Source organism: Myotis nattereri (assembly GCF_964212035.1).
Source record: "Myotis nattereri genome assembly, chromosome: 19".
NCBI lineage: Eukaryota > Metazoa > Chordata > Mammalia > Chiroptera > Vespertilionidae > Myotis > Myotis nattereri.
Genome location: NC_138095.1, coordinates 11,299,914 through 11,319,922, shown reverse-complemented (window position 1 = coordinate 11,319,922; position 20,009 = coordinate 11,299,914). Strand labels below are relative to the sequence as shown.

Here is a 20,009-nt window from a genome sequence, read left to right as displayed (position 1 = left end):
GAACTCCGGTTTTTTCATTTGGGGGCCCCTCCTGGTGAGAAACCAATGTATCTTGAACCTGCTTTATTCTGCCTGTGGGGAAAAGGTGAATCTAAACGATGACCCTGTTGCTAGAAGGGTGGGGGATACGTGGATGTTTGCAGCCAGTGGAACGGAATTAGTCTTACACAAGAGGAAGCGGAACATTTACACTGTGTGGATTGTTTCTTGTTGTAGCATTATCTCAGCTACTTAAACAACCTCCGGGTCCAAGATGTGTTTAGTTCTACACACAGCCTCCTGCATTACTTTGACCGCCTGATTCTTACGGGAGCCGAGAGCAAAAGTAACGGGGAAGAGGGCTACGGCCGGAGCTTGAGGTACGCTGCCCTGAACCTGGCCGCCCTGCACTGCCGCTTCGGACACTAGTAAGTTTACAGATTTGCATCCGCGCAGAAATAGGAGCCATGAACTTCCAAATGTTAATTAACATGAATTTTTTAAAATGCTGTATTTAAAAGAAGGATAAACAGGAAAGAAAGAAAGGAAGCTGACTGTTTGACTAGACTTGTCGGTAACTTCCAGAAGGGAAGCTTTTCCACTGGACAGAAGTTACTGAGAACCTTCTCCTTTTACAGCCCGCCCCCTGGTGCCACTCTGGAGCATGGCTGTCTTAGCACATGGCCTCTGTCTTTCATTACTTCCAAGAACGACAGCCATTGAGTTTAAAGATAATTAGGTCATTAGGCCAGAGATTCCCAAAAGAATTTTTTGGGGATAATAATGAGGATACAAAAGCTATTTTCAGTATTTCAAAAAGCCAAAAGAAAGTTGTGTCTTTACTGGATAAAAGACTGGTCTGGCTTATTAAAAGTCATGTTTGTGCTTTCGGATAAAATTCAGACAGCTCAGTGAGATGACATTTGGCTTATGCCGTTGCTAAGATATGCCTATGATTTTGATGAAAAAAAATAGGAAAACTCTCCAGCTGGTGTGGTTTAGTGGTTGAGCGTCTACCTATGAACCAGGAGGTCACAGTTCAAGTCCCGGTCAGGGCTCTATCCCCAGTAGGAGGAGCGCAGGAGGCAGCCAATCAATGATTCTCTATCATCACTGATGGTTCTCTCTCCCTTCTTTTCCCTTCCTCTCTGAAATAAAATTATTTTGTAAATGGAGTTAAGTGGATAAAATCTTTCGAAACATGGAGGCTATTTTGGAAACAATGAGATAATGTGAATAATGGTGAAAAGGTAGGAAATTACTAATCGAACGAGTGTCGTCGCCCCTGTGGCTTTTTCTGGAAGAAACGTGGTTTCTGCTACTGGCATCTTTGACTAGAGACTCTAGAGCAGGGGTGGGCAAACTTTTTGACTCGAGGGCCACAATGGGTTCTTAAACTGGACCGGAGGGCCGGAACAAAAGCATGGATGGAGTGTTTGTGTGAACTAATATAAATTCAAAGTAAACATCATTACATAAAAGGGTACGGTCTTTTTTTTTTTTTTTAGTTTTATTCATTTCAAACGGGCCGGATCCTGCCCGCGGGCCGTAGTTTGCCCACGCCTGCTCTAGAGTGTATTAATAGAAGCAATGTCCAGAATTTAAGAATTGAGAGTTCTGTACTTGCTGTATGGCCCAGACAACACCCAAAAAATTCTATTAACTTCTGGTTGTTGCATTTTAAAAGGGACGTAGACTGGAGCTTGTGTGTGGGCCAGTCTTTGTATACCTCATCGGAGCATTCAAAGCCATGTCGTATAAATAATATGGAAATATTCTGTTACTGAAAATTTTTACCAGAGGTTTTTCTGCCTAGCAGCAGTGAAAAGCCATAAAGTCCTTTGAGGATTTTGCCTGACTTTGTGTTTCTGTGTTGGTAATCTACCTTTTCTTCCTAACTGGGAAAAATAATCTCTCTTTAGTCGTTGTAGTATACAGTTCTCCCAGAAGCCATTTCTCTAAACATACCATTATTTGTTTGGTCATCACATGTTCAATAAAGTTAAATCAACCGATATTTATTGGGGGCCTGTGTGTGAAGACATGCGTCCTGCCCTCAAATAGCCTATGTTCTGCTCATCTCATTACTGAAGGGATGTAAATGACGTGTAAACTAGGTAGGGATGTATCTGGGTTTTGTATTTAAACAAGTAGTTACTTGGAACAGTTCAGTTCTCCCCAGTTAAAATGAATTGTGTGAGGCTGTTGCACTGGTGTTGAAAGAATATTCCTTATATAAATTTTTCTCTAAAGAAGTGATACCCATAAAATTGATTTTAAGATACTCAGTGACCCAGCATTGATAAGATTTCTATTATGTCACTTGCCACTGAAAAGCCCAAAGTTTAAGACTTTACTTGTGCTCTCTATGGTTAATAAACTAGTTGAAAAAAATAGTTAGCACTGATTAAATAAACAGTAGTATTTAACTATGCACTGCAAGATGGGGTACAGATAGCACTTATGTGGGAATTTTCACAAGTGCGAGTTCAGTGGGGCCAAGAATATTTGACTGAATTTCTGCAGAAGTTGAGAGGGTGGGAGAGACATCAGAGATGAAGGGGAACTACATGAGCAGAAAAAAGGAATCTCAGAAGTGGGGTAATCCTCAAAATACTTTTTAAAACTAGTTTTGAAAAAGTATAGAAGCATCAAATGCTATAGTAAAAAAAAATTTTTAATGCAGAAGGGAATGCAATGAAAAGTAAAATATCATATTCTCTCTGTGCCTCTTCCCTGGCCTTAATAGTTAAAATAAAACTCTTAGCAGCTGAGATCAAGAAAAGCTATTCCTCGATGCTCCTTTTAGTAGAAATCCACCTTTGAAGGGTCAGGTTCTATATGTCCACTATTAATGTTTCTTGCTGCTGGGGCAAGGGACTGCCTCTGTGGAAATAAGTCCATAGCTACAGCTTCCAAAGCAGAGACCTGCTCTTAAATGAATTACTGTACAGATGTCTTCCTGCTTCCGTTACTTGTGCATGTTTGTGATTGTTAATGAGATATTAATGTTCAGTCTGTCATTAGTCAACAGGCAGAGCTCGCCCTGCAGGAGGCAATCAGGATCGCCCAGGAGTCCAACGATCACGTGTGTCTCCAGCATTGCCTGGTAAGGCCACCCTCCTGCCTTGGGAATTCTGCCCATGGGTTGAGTTGGCCTTTGGAAGGCCCGATTTGAATCAGACTGTTTTGTAGTCAGAGCAAAGGTTCTTAGCAGTGACAGGAAACTAGTTAGGAAGTCGTGGTAATTCAGGAAAGGCAGCCCATATTTGTTTATTTCTTAATTCATGACATTTGTTTGGCTTTGGTGGTGATTCTTTTTTTAAAATATATTTGTATTGACTTTTAGAGAGAGAGAGAGGAAGGAAGAGGAAGAGAGAGATAGAAACATCAATGATGAGAGAGAATTATTGATTAGCTGCCTCCTGCATGCCTCCTACCAGGCGTGCAGCCCAGGCATGTGCCCTGACCGGGAATCGAACCAGGGACCTCTTGGTTCATGGTTCAATGCTCAACCACAGAGCCAAACCAGCCAGGCTTGATCTTATCTACAAATTTTAGTACAATGTAAACTATCACAGTAAATATTGGCATTAACCTTATAACTGGATGAGATGTTATCCTGTGAAAGCATAACCACCAAGCACAAGTAGAACACAGAATTTATTTAACCATCACTTTGAGACTCACTTTTTCAATTAAAGGCCATATGGGGGTTTCATGCTTTTTTTTCTAGAACCTTGCCACTCATTGCTCTCAAAGGTGAAGAAAATCAATGGCTTGTCTGATAGTTTTCATGTGTTTGATGGGCTTCATTTTGGTTCATGCTTCATGAAAGAGTATGTTAGAGGATTTATTTTGTTCCTTTTAATTCTTATTTACAACCATGCTGATAGTTCAATAGAACATTACCCATGGTTATTGTTAGGGTATATGTTAATGATTTCTCTTACCAGAGCTGGCTCTACGTGCTGGGGCAGAAGAGATCCGATAGCTATGTTCTGCTAGAACATTCTGTGAAGAAAGCAGTGCATTTTGGGTTACCGGTAAGGCTCATCTTTCTGTGAGATTATTTAAATAAATGGTGTGGTTTTATTCTTGGTAGTTTCATATGATCTTAATTATTAATTAAACACTAAATTCTGTTTTATAGGTTTCTCTCTGTTCCCTTTATCCTAATAACATCTGTGAAAATTCCATTGATCAATTTGATGACATTGTTTTTAGTTTATTGATCCATATTAACGTCCCCATATTTACTTAGAAATTTTTCAGGAAAGGCTTACTTTTAAAACAGGGATTGGTTTAAATGTTACATTCCTAGAGCCCAATCTGGCTGCTGCCTGCTCATATGTAGCCCTCGGGCTAGGAATGAGTTTTACATTTTTAAATAGTTGGGGGGAAAACTAACAAAGAAGAATATGCAACAGACACCAGATGTGGTCTGCAAAACCCAAGTTATTTACTCTCTGGCCCCTAAGAGAACAAGTTTGCTGATCCTTGTTTTAACAATAAACAGAGCTAGGAACCAGCAAACCTGATAGGCAGATTTTTCCTTTCTCATTTTGAGTGACAGGGAAGGACCTGAATTATCGTCCTCAATGATAGATATCGAGGGACATTGAAAGGGCATAGTCTCCACCCATGAAGTAGTAATGGCTCTTAGCATTTAGATTAATGTTGCTTCAAGAACTTTATTCCATCTCAAAAACCACCCACTGAAACCTGGACTGTAGGCAGTGTGACTGCTTAAGCATCTGTCTCATATAGTTTGCAACAAGTTCCAGGAAAATTGGAAGTAATCATGTGCAGTCACTTAAAGTATATGCTTTTCAAATCTGCAAATTGTACACTTGACTCATTTCTGGGGAAGGAAAGTTACATGTACAGATTGATGATAGGGAGAAAAGTAAGTGTTAAGTGTCTCCTTAAAATAAATGAGACTTTTTAAATACAGTTTTTGTTGTGGATTTATGCTGTATCTTAGTTGAGCGTTCATCCCTGAAAATCATGCCAGAAATTATGCTCATAATAGGCACCCTCTTTTAATCTCTTGCTATATAATATGCCCAGCACTGTTTGACATATTATCTCATTTTAGTCCTCACAGCAATTCTTTATGATAGCTGGGATGCCCATTTTACAGATAAGGAAGTTGAGGCTTGGCTCAAACACTAAGTGACTGGCCCCAAGTCACATAGAAAGTAGTAGGGCAGTGTTTAAGTACAGGTCCATTTAATGTCAAAGCCCTGGCTCTTCTTGGTGTACTGTCAGCCTCTCTTCCAGCCTGTTTTTCAAGAACATATTTTATACGGGGCGGGGTCAGGCTGTAGGTACTTTCCTTGTAAATAGTGTTGTCACTGTGCATGTGCTAAAATGTGAAATATGCCAAATTTCTAAAGAGCAAAACAAACTCGTCATGTAAAATCTCTATTTCTCCCCTTAGTACCTCGCCTCCCTGGGCATACAATCCCTAGTTCAGCAGAGGGCTTTTGCTGGGAAGACAGCAAATAAACTGATGGATGCTCTAAAGGACTCTGACCTCCTGCACTGGAAACACAGCCTGTCAGAGCTCATCGACATCAGCATCGCCCAGAAAACGGCCATCTGGAGGCTCTATGGCCGCAGGTCAGTCTTCAGGCAGACGGTCAAGGCCATAGGGCTGTGGGTCCTATGACGAGTGGAGGCTGGCAGATCTCCCTTATAGGATGCATAAACCAAAGTTCACCCATCTGCCTGATCTGCCCAAGACCACAGTGTAGTTAATAAGTGACAGAGCCACTTATGAGCCATGTTGTCCTCTGACTCCAAGCACAATGCCCTTGTGCTCTGAGACGGGCAGCGCCTCTTTCTGTTCGCAGGAGGCGTGGGCCATGGTCACTCAAGTTGTGTTCTCTGGAATATCTCCAGCCTTGTGTTTAATTTCCGTTTTGCGTCTCTAGCTTGGAAGTAAACTTCTGAACCAGATTTTTCATCCTGGAGTCCTGTCACAACCTCACCTCTCACCTAAACAATCTGTTATTTTTAGGAATTCAGTAATGAAAGGAAGTGCCTATATGGCCAGTCTGGGTTTTGTATGTGAGATAATTTTTTGGCAGGATGTGGTCTAAAACAACTGCAGACACTGGCCACTGAATATATTGCCAGAGCAGCTGGTACCAGGATGGCATCGGGTCTGAATTTACCCATGAAAACGAATGAATACACCGTGACCACAGGCAACGGGGAGGAGGGTGTCTGGCGCGTAGAGCTCCCTGTTGTGCCATAACCACTACGTTTCCTCTGGGGCTGCACATCGGGGTGCTTTCCCGCTTTCCTGGGAGGCAGCTGTTCCCACAAAGCCAGAACTTGCAGTGGGGCTTAACTTCCTTCCATTTGCACTCAAGAGAAGTGTGGGGTGTGGCGGAGGGCAGCCTGGTTCCCTTGATAGATGGGAGTCCCTGTTTGTCCCCTCACCCAGCACCATGGCGCTGCAACAAGCCCAGATGTTGCTGAGCATGAACAGCCTAGAGTCGGTGAATGCGGGCGTGCAGCAGAACAACACGGAATCGTTTGCGGTCGCGCTCTGCCACCTCGCAGAGCTGCATGCGGAGCAGGTAGGAGGTGGCCAGGTCGGTGGGCTTCTGGAGCAAGGGAGGCTCTGCCAGTTCTTTCCTCTATGCTTGAGAAGGACACTGGGCACGTCAGGGACAGGTCTGGTTGGCCGCACCAAGAAGGGTGAATCCTGTCTGCTTCCTGCTCGTGGTGCAGCAGGTGTGGCCGCACGGGTGTGCTCATCACATCCTGTCTTTCTGTTTAGGGCTGTTTCGCTGCAGCTTCCGAGGTATTAAAGCACCTGAAGGAAAGATTCCCACCGAATAGTCAGCATGCCCAGGTAACCTGCTGTCTGTGTGACCTCGGGTTTATTTGTGAAAAGACCGTTTTTACTGTATTGGTGTCAAAGTGTGCTCATGTAGCCTCCCCTCAGTTTCTTATGTCAGTTCCTTCTGTAACATACATGCATTGAGGTCAACATGGGTACTTACTTAGGAGACTCTGTAAGCTCTCTTCAAGAAGCCTGAGAAATAAACTCTGAGAAAAGATTTAAAGCAGGGGACTTCCCCTGCTCTTGTCTTCATGGTTTTAAATTAGTATTCTTAACATCTCCAACTATACAGGAATAAGAAAAGAAATTATCAACATCCTTCAACAGATCAGGAATTAGGTCTCAGTTTTGTTATTTTGTCTCGTACTCAGCAACTCTAATCTTTTCCTCCCAGAACTGAATAACCTTGTGGGAAGATGTTGTGCCCAGAGGGCAGTCCTAGGCCTTCTGTTTCTCACTGAACTGACTTTTATCTCTGAAGGGGCTGAAAACACAGTTACAAGGGCCTTCTTTCTCTTTCTTCCCTTACCATGTTTAGTCTTCAGGATTAAGGCCTGGGAATCTGCCACTGCTGGTCCCTGGGTGGTCATTCACGTAGGTGGTTAGATAAGGTGTGAGCATGTGAACTGTGCTGACATGTGAACTCAGAGCACCCAGAGGGGAAACAAGACAGAAGATAGCACCCAAGGATGAAATGTGGCTCCGTGGTAGTGCTAATGGGTGAAATAATTTCCATTGCAGTTCTAGCTGTAACCAAGAAGGTGTACAGTAAAATAAAGATACAATTTAATTACAGTTTACAGAAAAAAAAACTGTATGGCAGATAGATGTATTACAAAATGCTCAACCTGACCAGTGGTCAGGGAACTACAAATTAAAACAATAATGAGATACTTCATACCCATCAGATTGGCCAAAAGTAAAATATCTGATGGTAGCAATTGTCGGTGAGAATGTGGAGCAGAGGGTAATGTCATAGGCTCCTGGTGGGGCTGTAAACTGGTACAGTCCATTTGAAGAACAAAGGGCTTCTATATTAAAGTGAAGCACATATGTACTACAACCCAGCATTGCCTCTGCTTGCTGTATACCTGAGATAAACTTGTACAAGGAGAGGTGTGTGAAAATGTTTATTGCAGCATTTTTCAGAAGAGTGAAAAATCGATATCACCTAAATACCCATCAACCCGAGAATAGATAAGCTGTCACATATTCATGTAATTGAAAACTATTAGTGAAAAGGAATGAACTATAATTTCTTGTATTAGTATGTGTAAACCCCCAAAATAATGTTGAGCTTCAAAGCAAGTTAAAGGATGCATACAGTATGATACTCTTTATTTATACAAAGTTAAAAATGTGCAAGATCATACTACATGCTATTTAAGGATAAGTATGTGTGTTGTAAAAGTATAAGAACATAAATGGGGATAATAGATACCAAGTCAAGTGCTTACTTTGGAAAAATAGAGAAGGGAGTAGGAATTGTAAAGTGCTTCAGTAGTCTTAATAGTATCTGAAGGAAAGAAAGCAAAATGTGATTTGACAAAGTTGATGATTTGCACACATGTGTTTGTTTTTTTATTAATGCTTGTTCACATACTTGAAATATTTTTTTAAAATATTTGTTATTGATTTTTAGAGAGAGAGGAAGGGAGAGAGAGAAAAAAAAAATCAATGTGAGATCAAAACATTGATTAGCTGCCTCCTGCACGCCCCCTGCCAGAGATTGAGCTTACAACCCGGCATGTGCATGGGACGATGACCGACCAACTGAGCTACACTGGCCAGGGCCATACTTGAAATATTTTTTAAATAGCAAAAATTAAAAATGTGTTTGAATTGTTAGGATATTTGCTAAGCAAGCCCAAATACTTTTCCATCTCTGTTGACTAATGAGGTGAACACTTGCCATTTGTCCCTAATTATATTTTTTCCTATTAGTTATGGATGCTCTGTGATCAGAAAATACAGTTTGACAGAGCAATGCACGATGGCAAATATCACCTGGCTGACTCACTTGTTACAGGAATCACAGCGCTTCATAGCACTGAGGGTGTGTATAGGTAAGAAACGTGGAGGACTCCAGCCCAGAGTGAATTCATTCCCCGGTGGCTTTATTCTTGTATGTTTTTTGTGTGAATTAATTTATCCACTTTAGCTTAGGAAAAACCTGTTTTCTTTTTTAAAAAATTCTCACCAAGGATATATTTAGAGAGAGGAATAGGCGTGGTAGGACAATAAGAGAGAGAGAGACATCAATGTGAGAGAGAAACATTGGTTGTGTCCCATACATGCCCCGACCTGGGATCAAATTTGCAACCTATTAGTATACAGGATGATGCTCCAAACTACTGAGCCACTCAGCCAGGGCAGAGAAAAACCTTTTTTCTATTTATTACATATTTATTACAGGAAATGAGAAAATACAGATAAGCAGAATGGAGAAAATAAGTACCACCCAGAGATAATCACCAACATTGTGATATCTATAGTTCCAGACTTTGTTCCTGTGTGTGTGTGTGTGTGTGTGTGTGTGTGTGTATACACACACATATGTGCTTATAAACACACTCTTCTTCTTTTAACGAAAATTATATTAGGCACAGTTCTTCCCTTGGGGATTCAATTACATTGTAATTGAGGAAATAGGGATTCTAACCCTGAAAGTGACTATACTTGTAACCCTTGCAAAACATCAACATAACCACTTACTAGTATGTTTATTTTGTTTGTGTCAGAAAAGCAGTTGTACTACAGGCTCAGAACCAAATGACAGAGGCACACAAGCTTTTACAGAAATTATTGATTCATTGTCAGAAAATCAGGAACACAGAAATGGTGATCAGGTAAGAGGGGGTCTCTCGTGCGTGTCACGGATGGTGCCTTGTGGTGGAAATTCTCATACTGTCCTCCTGTTTTCGGCAGTGTCCTGCTGTCTGTGGCAGAGCTGTATTGGCGATCCTCCTCCCCTACCATTGCACTGCCCGTGCTCCTGCAGGCGCTGGCCCTCTCCAAGGAGTACCGGCTGCAGTACTTGGCCTCTGAAACAGTGTTGAACTTGGCTTTTGCCCAGGTAAGCTGATCTTTGTTTTGTTTTGTGTTGTTTGTTTGTTTGTTTATTTTAGCATATATTTGTACTCAAGAACTGGCAGATCTGGTACTACTTTTTGGTTTTGAAGGATTATAATGAGCTTTCACTTCTCACTATTGAAGTCTGGGAATGCAGTCTCCATGGCAGGCCCTCCACTGTGAACTTGGAAATCTGGAGCTGTGAATTTGGTGGCAGGCTGACACCTCCCAGTGGCACTGGCTGCGTATTCAGTAAAGGGGACTCGCCTCTTCATTGAGGACATTTGCATGATATTAATGGTTAGCTGGCCCAGAGCTATGCTTAATTTAACAAGGGGATGAATAGAATAAAGAAGTGAGGGAGTCAATATGTTCATTGAAAGGTTTTAGAAATGAAATTTTTTTTAATGTTTGTTTTCTGTCTCCCTTTGTAGAATGGAAAGGGTATGAGAGAAGGGGCACTTGTTTTTTCCCTACTGTATCCCATGGTACCTAGTAGGACCTACACATAGAGTAGGCTTTTGATGTTTATAGAATGAATAATTTTTTCTTAAGTTCATGCTCAGCTAGTGTGGCTCAATAGTTGAGCGTCAGCCTATGAACCAGGAGGTCATGGTTGGATTCCCAGTCAGGGAACATACCCAGGTTGTGGGCTCGATCTCTAGTCGGGTCATTCAGGAAACAGCCCATCAATGCTTCTCTCTCATCATTGATGTTTCTCTCTCCCTCTCCCTCTTCCTTCCTCTCTGATAATAGAAAAAATAAAATAAAATTCATGAGACATAAAAGTCATAATGTTAACCATTTTAAAATATACAATTAAGTGGATTTTAGAATATCTATATTATATCTGTAGATATATACTAATATCTATCTATATGTAATATTTTAGAATATCTACAGTGTTTTGCAACAATCACACTATCTACTTCTAGATTATTTTCATTACACCAAAAAGAAACCCTTTTCCCATTAGTCACTCTCATCCCCTCCCTCCAGGCCCTGGCAACCACTAATTTACTTTCTGTCTCTATAGATTTGCTTATTCTGTGTATTTCATGTAATGGAATCATACAATATCTGGCCTTTTGTGTCTGGCTTCTTGATTTAGTGTAATCTTTTCAGGGTTCATTCATGTTGTAGCATGTACTACATCCCTTTTACAGCTGAGTCATATTCCATTGGATGTATACATGTTCCATTTATCTATTCATCAGTTGATGGACCATTGGGTTGTTTCACCATTTGGCTATTAAGAATAGGTGATCTCAACATTCACATACAAGTTTTTGTGTGAATATTGTTTTATTTCTCTTGGGTATACTTGAGAGTAGAATTGCTAACATATAATAATTCGGTTTAACTTGATTTATTTATTTATTTTTTAATATATTTTTATTGATTTTTTACAGAGAGGAAGGGAGAGGGATAGAGAGTTAGAAACATCGATGAGAGAGAAACATCGACCAGCTGCCTCCTGCACACCTCCCACTGGGGATGTGCCCGCAACCCAGGTACATGCCCCTGACCGGAATCGAACCTGGGACCTTTCAGTCCGCAGGCCGACGCTCTATCCACCGAGCTAAACCGGTTTTGGCTATTTTTTTTTTTTTTTATATTAAACTACTGTTGGATTCCTGGGATAAATCCCAGATGGTTGTGGTGTACAATTCTTTTAATATGCTGCTGGATTTGGTTTGCTAATATTTGTTGAGGATTCTTTCTCCTGTAATCATAAGATTACATTCTTTTTCATCTATTCTGCCAGTCTTTCTTTTAATTGAAAAGTTTCATTCATTTAACATAATTATGCATAAGAATGGACTTATTCTATTTTGCTATTTTTTTGCTATATGCTTACATCTTTTTTGTTCCTCATATCTGCCATTACTGCTTTCTTTTGTGTTAAATAGATGTTTTCTAGCATGTCATTTTATTTATTTTATTTATTTATTTTTATTTTTTTAAATATACTTTATTGATTTTTTACAGAAAGGAAGGGAGAGGGATAGAGAGTTAGAAACATCAATGAGAGAGAAACATCAATCAGCTGCCTCCTGGACACCCCCTTCTGGGGATGTGCCCACAACCAAGGTACATGCCCTTGACCGGGAATCGAACCTAGGACCCTTCAGTCCGCAGGCTGACGCTCTATCCACTGAGCCAAACCGGTTAGGGCTAGCATGTCATTTTAATTCCCTGTTGTTTCTTTTACTATATGCTTTTGAGATATTTTCTTAGAGCCTCCTCTTCCTCCAGTGATCCTTACATAGCTAATTCAACCCTTTGGGAATTGCCAATCTAAAGGATTTTGGTGTTGAATCTTTTTGTAAAAAAGACAAAACTTTCCCATAGTGTGAATAACTACTCCCTACTGTATTGATCGTCGTCTGAAATCAGATTGTTACACCTTATGTTTTCTAAGGATGGTGCACACTAAATGTAGTACATGTCAGGGAGAAGCTAAGCCAGACATGGCCTCAGGAGAGAAGGACCAAAAAGGAAGCCCTCCCTGGAGTGGGTAGTGCCTGTGGGTGTGTACAGCGCCACGATGTTTCTTTTCCAGCTCATCCTTGGAATCCCAGAACAGGCCTTAAGTCTTCTCCACATGGCCATTGAGCCCATCTTGGCTGACGGAGCTGTCCTGGACAAAGGCCGGGCCATGTTCTTGGTGGCCAAGTGCCAGGTGGCTTCAGCAGCTTCCTATGATCCACCGAACAAAGCAGAAGGTAGGAAGCCGTACAAAGGTTGTTAGGCAGTTTTCTAAAATGTAGGACCTGGAAAAAGAAAAGACATTAAATTTGGGACAGTATTTAAGTTTGAGTGTTCACAACTTTATGTTAAAATTTCAGGCAGCATTTAAAGCGCTTTCTCACATGCATGTTTGTCATGAAGGCTGAAGGCAAATGAGTGGTTATTTACCCTGTAGAATCAGGCACCGGGCAGGAAGTCAAGACTAAAGGCCCTTTATAAAACCTGACTCCAGTGGGTTTTTTTCCTCCTCAAAGAGTTGAATATAGAAGTATCTGTACAGCATAGGGAACATTGCGATATTGCAATAACTATGCATGATGCCAAGTGGGTACTGGAAATATCAGGAGGAACACGGTGTAAAGTAGATGATTGCCTAATCACTATGCTGTACACTGAAGCCAATACAAAATAATACTGAAAGTAAACTGTAATTGAAAAATTAAAAGATAAATTTAAATATGTGTTTAAGAGCTAGTAAACACAAAATTTAAGTTAACATTTTTAAAAAAGTGTCTGGAACATGTTAAATCAATAAAAGTAGATATTAAATTTTGGAAACTACATGTGAAGTGTTGAGTTAAACAGGTGTGGTATGTCCCCCCTTTTCCATCAGCTCTGGAGGCCGCCATTGAGAACCTCAACGAAGCTAAGAACTATTTTGCAAAGGTCGACTGCAAAGAGCGAATCAGAGATGTCGTTTACTTCCAGGCCCGACTCTACCACACTCTGGGGAAGACCCAGGAGAGGAACCGCTGTGCGATGCTCTTCCGGCAGCTGCATCAGGAACTGCCCTCTCACGGGGTGCCCCTAATAAACCATCTCTAGTGAGAACGTCCCTGCGGGGCCATGCTGTAGAGTGCAAGATTCTGGACTTGTTTACACTCCCTCCACATAAATGATGTGTGTGTGAGTGTGTGTGTGTGTGTGTGTGTGTGTCTTAATATATATTTTTTTATTTCAGAGGGGGAGAAAGAGAGAGAGAGAGAGAAACATCAATGATGAGGGAATCATTGATCGGCTGCCTCCTGCACTCCCCACACTGGGGATCGAGCCCACAATCTGGGCATGTACCCTGATTGGGAATTGAACCGTGACCATAAGTTGATGCTCAACCACTGAGCCATGCTGGCCGGGCTACATGATGTTTTTTTATACCTGTTTTGTCAATAGACTGCATTCGGGTTCGTTTGTCTTGTTTTGCTGCTAGAATATACATATTTGTTTTGTTCTCCCTTTACCTTCTGGTAGCAAAGACATCAACTTTTGTTAATAAACACCTTTTAGTATAAGTGTTAAAGATTATGTTCTTTCTGGGCAAAATTGCCAATATCTTATTAGAAATTGTGCTATCTCTCCACCATTATGTAAATTTGTTTACACATATGGGTATTGGTAGATCTCGTAAGCACAGGTGTTTCTGTTGCTTGAATTTCCTTCTGAAGCATCCCTGCTTTGTAGGATCGAATGGTGCTTTTGTGGGCCCCTGCGTGCTCCTGAGTACATGTTGCTCCCTGACTGAAGTTAAGAAGGAAAAGATGTGTTTACAGTTTTTGGACCAATGACAAGCATATTTCATTCACTCTCTTGGTGTTGGCTTTCTTATATCTTCTGCCTGGTTATATTTTTTTCTATAACTATATGTGAGGGATGGTGATAACTTAAGTCTAGGAATTCATCATGAATAAGGTGATTATAAATTAAGAAAGCGTCTGAAGCTCAAAGTTGTGTAGATGCCATCACTCAAACACACAGTGCATCTAATTTACTCAACCCTGCAATTAAGCAGACGCCGGTCATTGCTCTTTCTGTTCATGAACTTGCTATCCTTGAGTGTTCACAGAAAAACCTGTTTCAAGTCCAAAACAGCAACAAGACACCAACCGAATTTTGCAGCTTCTATCATTGGCTCTTTTCTCTGTTCAATTTAAACCTGCCGCTGGGAAATAATTTATCTCCAAAGCTCTCTGAAGCAGGGTAAAACGACTCCCACTCACTAGAGTGTTTTGCTGGCCAAAGATGGCTGCTCTGGAAACAAGAGATTCAATGTGGAGATAGAGACATTAATTGGTATGTTGATGTTTAAAAATCTTTCCTTAAATTTATTTGAAAGGTTACATCTGTAGAGGGTAAAAATGATATATTCTTAAAGGCTGTATAGTAAAATAATTCCTCCTCCCCAGGGATTACCATAGCTATTACCAGTTTCTTTTTATTCTTCCAAATATATTCTATGTGTTTAAACATTGATTAGATCCTCCCAATCTAAGAAGTGATCTTAATCCCTCTGCCTCAGTGTAAGAAGGCCCAAGAGGTGGGGCAAGGTTGCTCAGCTGACCCTTCAGGTAGTCAGCCAACCTGACCAGGACTGGCTACATCATTTGTGGGGCCCAGTGCAAAGTAAAATTACAAGGCCTATATATTAAGCAGAGCCTTAATACAGAATGCGAAGGGCCCTTAATGCAAAGAGCCCTGTGCAAATGCAGTTTGCGTGCCCGACTCTGCTCTCAGATTGCTCGTTCACCCTGGCAGGGTGGAATCCAAAGCTAATATCAAGAGGCCATGGCTCCCCATCATCTGTGACTTAGATTAGTTGACAGGGCCCATCTCCTCCAGGGAAGGATAGTGGGTTAAAAGGAAAGTTGGAAACATCGGTGATCCCCAAACTCAGAATATGTCTGGGTTATAGCTAATTGGCTCCCCCCGCCCCCCCCCTCCCCCCACCGGGAAGTAAGTCAGACTGGTATAATTAGGGGTATAAAGATTGATGATTTGGTTAAATGGGGGAAAGGATTGGTGAAGAGGAAATTGCAGCTAAATAGCCAGTGGGCATTTGGGTTTATAAGAGATCTTAGGATGTATTCTCAAAGGGGAGGAGGAGAAAGGTGTGACCAGACCCAGTGGCTGGGCATGGTGGGAATTCTACCCAGCACATTTGGTGTTGAGTGTGGCCAGCCTGGGGCAGTGGGAATAAACAGCTTGACACTTCCAGAGGCCCTATTGTAAGTTACTTATGTGTATCAACACATGTAACCTTCACTGCCATCCTAAAAGGTAAAGAATAGCATTAACCCCATTTAACAGGTACAGACTGAGGCGTAAGGAGGTGAAGTCACTGGCTCCCGCAAGGTTACACAGCTAGTAGGTTCCAGAGCTGAGAATCCTACCTGGTGGGTGCATTACCCAAGAGCTGCCTGTTCCCAGAGTTTGGAGCAGTTTGTTGAACACATAATTGATAATAACAGTTGCCGTTTATCTGGTACTCAATGTAGACCAGACCGCCTTTGTGTCCACCTTCATATCCTGAACATTTCTACTGGTTCAGAGTGTCTGAAAATCGGTCCTGATGTTTTTGGTGGTTACACTGATTTTGTTCCTTCTCATAGTACCCCTAAGACAATCCTCATAGTACCCCTAAGACAAATGAAGAACTTTGTGCCTCGGCTGACTTCCCCTTTTATACTGTTGTTTGTGTCTGAAACTAACAAACATACCAACCTCACTGCCTGCTGGATTCAAACTTCTCAGGGTCTTTTTTTTTTTTTGCCAGCATTTTTCTATTGTCCTGTTGACTGGGAAAGAATTCAGTGAATAGTGGTGTGATTAATCCTGATGTCTCTACCTGGATGTTTAAGGTTTGGGAGGTGGAACCTTCAGTGAACAACACGAGTAGGATACCCAACAGTTCAGGAAGGAGAGGACAGAGCCTTGGCAGGAGCTCTGTCCTAATGGGTGAGATACTTTTAAAGTCTTACTTTTCAGCCCCTCCTCTGTCCAAGTTTTCTTAAAAAGAAGATTCGGATGCTTTGATTACTTATTTTCTTGGCACTCTCTTGTCAAGACAACAAGCTCTGTGTGCCTAGCATAGTTTTTTTTTCTTTCTTTTTTTTTCTGGTGTTCCTGGAGGGGGAAGCCTCAAAAAACAAAGCCAATTCTTATTTTCCCATTGCTGAGAAGAAAATTATTTTCGAGTGGGATGATTCTTATCGCAAGAGGGGCTGAATGTCAATGAAAGACCCTTGTGATGTTCTCTGCCAGTTGTTTTAATTCACTTTAATTAGAAAGGCAACACGGTTGAGGGGGCTTTTGCTCTCTGCCAAATGCCTTTGAGTGTTTATATGCCAGGCACTGAGCTATGATCTTTTCCCACACAATTGTATTTATACCCCAAGCCCAGCCTGTGCCCTTGGTTTATTATCCCATTTAGCTGATGAAACCAGAGTCGCATGTCCAAGGCCACAGAGCTGATAACTATCAAAGCTGGGATCTGAACTAGGTCTGCATGACCACACGGCTTTCAACCACAAAGCTGAATGTAAACAAATGAATCAGCTGTAGTACCTATTTATATTCCAGGAATTTATAGCTCTATTGGCAAGTCAGAATGCACTAGTGAAAAGTAAACAACAGCCCAGCCAGCGTGGCTCAGTAGTTGAGCGTCGACCTATGAACCAGGAGGTCACAGTTTAATTCCTGGTCAGGGCACATGCCTGGGTTGCAGGCTCGATCCCCAGTGAGGGGTGTGCAGGAGGCAGCTGATCAATGATTCCCTCTCATCATTGATGTTTCTATCTCTCCCTGTTCCTTCCTCTTTGAAATTAATGAAAATATATTTTTAAAAAAAAATGAAAAATAATGACTGGGTAGCTGAGCATCAAATAAATGGTACAGTCCTTGCTATAGGAGATCAGAGAGGAGAGGACAAGGAGGGCCTGGATCACAGCATTTAAGGAAATTCTCCCAGAAGTTGATTTTGGGCTAGAGTTTAGATTTGAATGGACTCTTTTTTTTTTTTACCTTTCTCACATAATTGGCTTCTAACTTTACACAGCTACACGTATAACTAAGTTTCTGCCTGTTTGCTAGTTTAACAAAACACAGGCAATTCAGTAACGCGATGTCAACATACAGAATTGTATATTTTAACATGTAACAGGAAAAGGCATCAACCAGTATCTATTTTCGTTTCTTTAGTAAAGCAGGGTTGCCAAACGATTGCCCACAGGCCCAGTCTGGCATGCGACCAGTTTTCATGGGGCCTATCAGCTCAGAATGTTTTATACATTTTAAGTGTTTGAAGAAAAATCAAAACAATACTGTGTGATCTGAAAACTATGTGAAATTCAACTTCCAGTGTTGTAAATGAAGTTTCATTGGAACGCAGCCACACACATTCATTTTCTTTTGTCTAGGGCTGCTAGAGTGGCTGAGTTCTTGCCAATAGACACATGGTCTGCAAAGCCTGAAATATTTGCTGGCCTTTTACAGAAAAAGTTTGCTGACCCCTGTCACAAAGTTAGACATATTCAGAATATTCCCTGTCAGCCCCAATACATATTTGGGGGAAGAAAATAGAAAAATACAGAATTATGCATTCACCATTCAGAGTTGACAACATTTTGCTATTTGCTTCAAATCCATTTATAAGTAAAAGGCATAAAACTTTACAACATTCATCAAATGACTATAACACATTTCATTGATCTATTCCCCTGATGATCAGTTAGGATGGTTGTTCCCAGGCCTTTTATATATATTATTGATTTCAGAGAGGAAAGGAGAGGGAGAGAAACATCAATGATGAAACATCAATCATTGATAGGCTGCCTCCTGCACGCCCCCCACTGGGGATCCAGCATATGCCCTGAAGGGGAACCCAGCCTTGACCTCCTGGTTCATAGGCCAACCACTGAGCCACTGGCTCGCTGGGCCCAGGTCTTTTCTATTCCCAACAAATGCTTGCATGCCCAATAACATCAGGAGGGGTGCTCATCTCATTGGAACGCTCTTGTTTGTAAGCGCCGGAGTGGGGGGGGGGGGGAGGGAGGGCTGGAAATACCAGACAAGCTAAACGCCTGCAAATCCACTCAGTTGACAAAGAGGACTTTGAACCTTTCATTAATTTGGCTCGACTCCCTTTTAAACTCTTGATTCCCCTTTTGGCTGCTTGGCAGGGGTCCGTGAGACACGCCCTGGGTAACTCTTGGTTCAGGACTGGGTTTCCCCAACCACCCAAGGCAGGTCTTTCCCTCCCCTCCCGCGGCAGAGCTGATCCCAGCCGGGACCCTAAACACACTGAAGGCTCAGGAAGGTAGGACGCTGAAAGGGGTGGCCGTTTGGGAAGAATGTTTCCCACATAACGCATCTGAGTAGTCTTCGGGAAAAGCCAGACTTCATTGGTTTCGTGTAGTTGGTACATCCAGGTGGAGTGGGGGGTGGGGAAGGTACACGATCCCCCAGCATTTAGGGCGGGCCCTGAGCAGTGATGGGGGGTGGGGGGAGGGGAGATGGGCGTGGAAGGGGGTTCCCCCGAAGGGGTGTCCCGCAGCCTCGGGAAACTTTCCGGGGCTCAGCCGCCACCCTGCAGTTCCCGCGTGCGGCTAAAAACAAAACTAAACCAGCCTCCCGAAGGGTGCCGCGGCCGCCGCGGGGAGAACCGGGGCAGGTGCGCGCGGCGGGCGGGGCCCAAGTGGCAGCGTAGCCTCCCGCGCTCGTGCCCCCGGTGGGTCTCCCCCGCCCTCCCTGGTCCGCGGCCTCCTCCCACCCCTTCCCGGCCCGACCGCAACCCCCTCCCCCTCCCCCCTTTTCTTCTTCTTTCCGCCTCGCTGCTACTTTCGTCTCCGGGGGCTCCCGCCTCCTCGCCCTCCCCCGCGCCGGGCCGAACGTCGGGGACGCGCCGAGAGCGGCGGGCGCGGGCGGGTTTCCAGCGGCCGCGGCCAATCCCCGCGCAGCCCGGGGCGGCGTCGCGCCCGAGCAGGGACCGGGGCGGCTCCTCCCGCCCCCGCCCCCCGCGCGCCTGCTGGAGCCGCGCAGAGCGGAGCAGAGCCCCGCGGAGCCGGGGGTGCAGAGCGCGGGAGGCGGCGGCAGCGGTGGCGGCGCGGAGCCCAGGTGAGCTGGCGGGAGCCGGGTAGCGAGCGGGGGACGCAGCCACTGCAACCCCGGCCCCCCTGGCGCCCTCGGCCTCGGGGCGGGGCGACCACTGCCGGGATTGCAGACAAAGCCCGGAGGTCGGCCCCAGGTCCCCTCCACTAAGGGGACCCCACGTGCGCTGTCTCACGCCCCGCCACGTGGGGGCGAGGTCCCGGGCGCCCCTTCCTCCGCATCCTCTGAGCGCCGGGGCCTCGGGGTGGCTTCTCGGCGGCGGGACAGCGCCCTGCCCGGGGTAGCAGGGGCGGTCCCGGAGTTTGGAACCGAGGTCACCGGGGGCCGAGGCAGCCTAGGCCCACCGCCTCGCGTTTGACAGGTGGGGGTGGCTGGAGCGCGCAGGGAAGGAGGGGGCCCACGGAATTGGAGCACCCCACCCCCGCACCCCGCTGGTCCTGGAGGCGAACGCCGGCCCTGG

The 20,009-nt window shown here is 43.6% G+C and overlaps 2 protein-coding genes across 3 annotated transcripts in view; both read left to right on the top strand.

The window, feature by feature from the left end:
* ANAPC5 (anaphase promoting complex subunit 5) overlaps nucleotides 1-13,959 on the top strand; it is a 28,408-nt gene extending 14,449 nt beyond the window's left edge. Inside the window, exons 7-17 of the mRNA XM_081113925.1 lie at nucleotides 217-407; nucleotides 3,007-3,088; nucleotides 3,936-4,025; nucleotides 5,426-5,607; nucleotides 6,440-6,575; nucleotides 6,779-6,853; nucleotides 8,789-8,910; nucleotides 9,586-9,693; nucleotides 9,773-9,920; nucleotides 12,483-12,645; nucleotides 13,284-13,959. Coding sequence (XP_080970051.1) covers nucleotides 217-407; nucleotides 3,007-3,088; nucleotides 3,936-4,025; nucleotides 5,426-5,607; nucleotides 6,440-6,575; nucleotides 6,779-6,853; nucleotides 8,789-8,910; nucleotides 9,586-9,693; nucleotides 9,773-9,920; nucleotides 12,483-12,645; nucleotides 13,284-13,495 — 1,509 coding nt within the window. The 3' untranslated portion in view covers nucleotides 13,496-13,959. The remainder of the gene's footprint in view (nucleotides 1-216; nucleotides 408-3,006; nucleotides 3,089-3,935; nucleotides 4,026-5,425; nucleotides 5,608-6,439; nucleotides 6,576-6,778; nucleotides 6,854-8,788; nucleotides 8,911-9,585; nucleotides 9,694-9,772; nucleotides 9,921-12,482; nucleotides 12,646-13,283) is intronic.
* Nucleotides 13,960-19,468: 5,509 nt separating this feature from the next.
* The window catches only part of CAMKK2 (calcium/calmodulin dependent protein kinase kinase 2), a 42,020-nt gene continuing 41,479 nt past the window's right edge, over nucleotides 19,469-20,009 (top strand). For both annotated transcript variants that reach the window (XM_081113401.1, XM_081113400.1), the window contains exon 1: nucleotides 19,469-19,555. The gene's annotated coding sequence lies outside the window, so the exon portion shown is untranslated. The remainder of the gene's footprint in view (nucleotides 19,556-20,009) is intronic.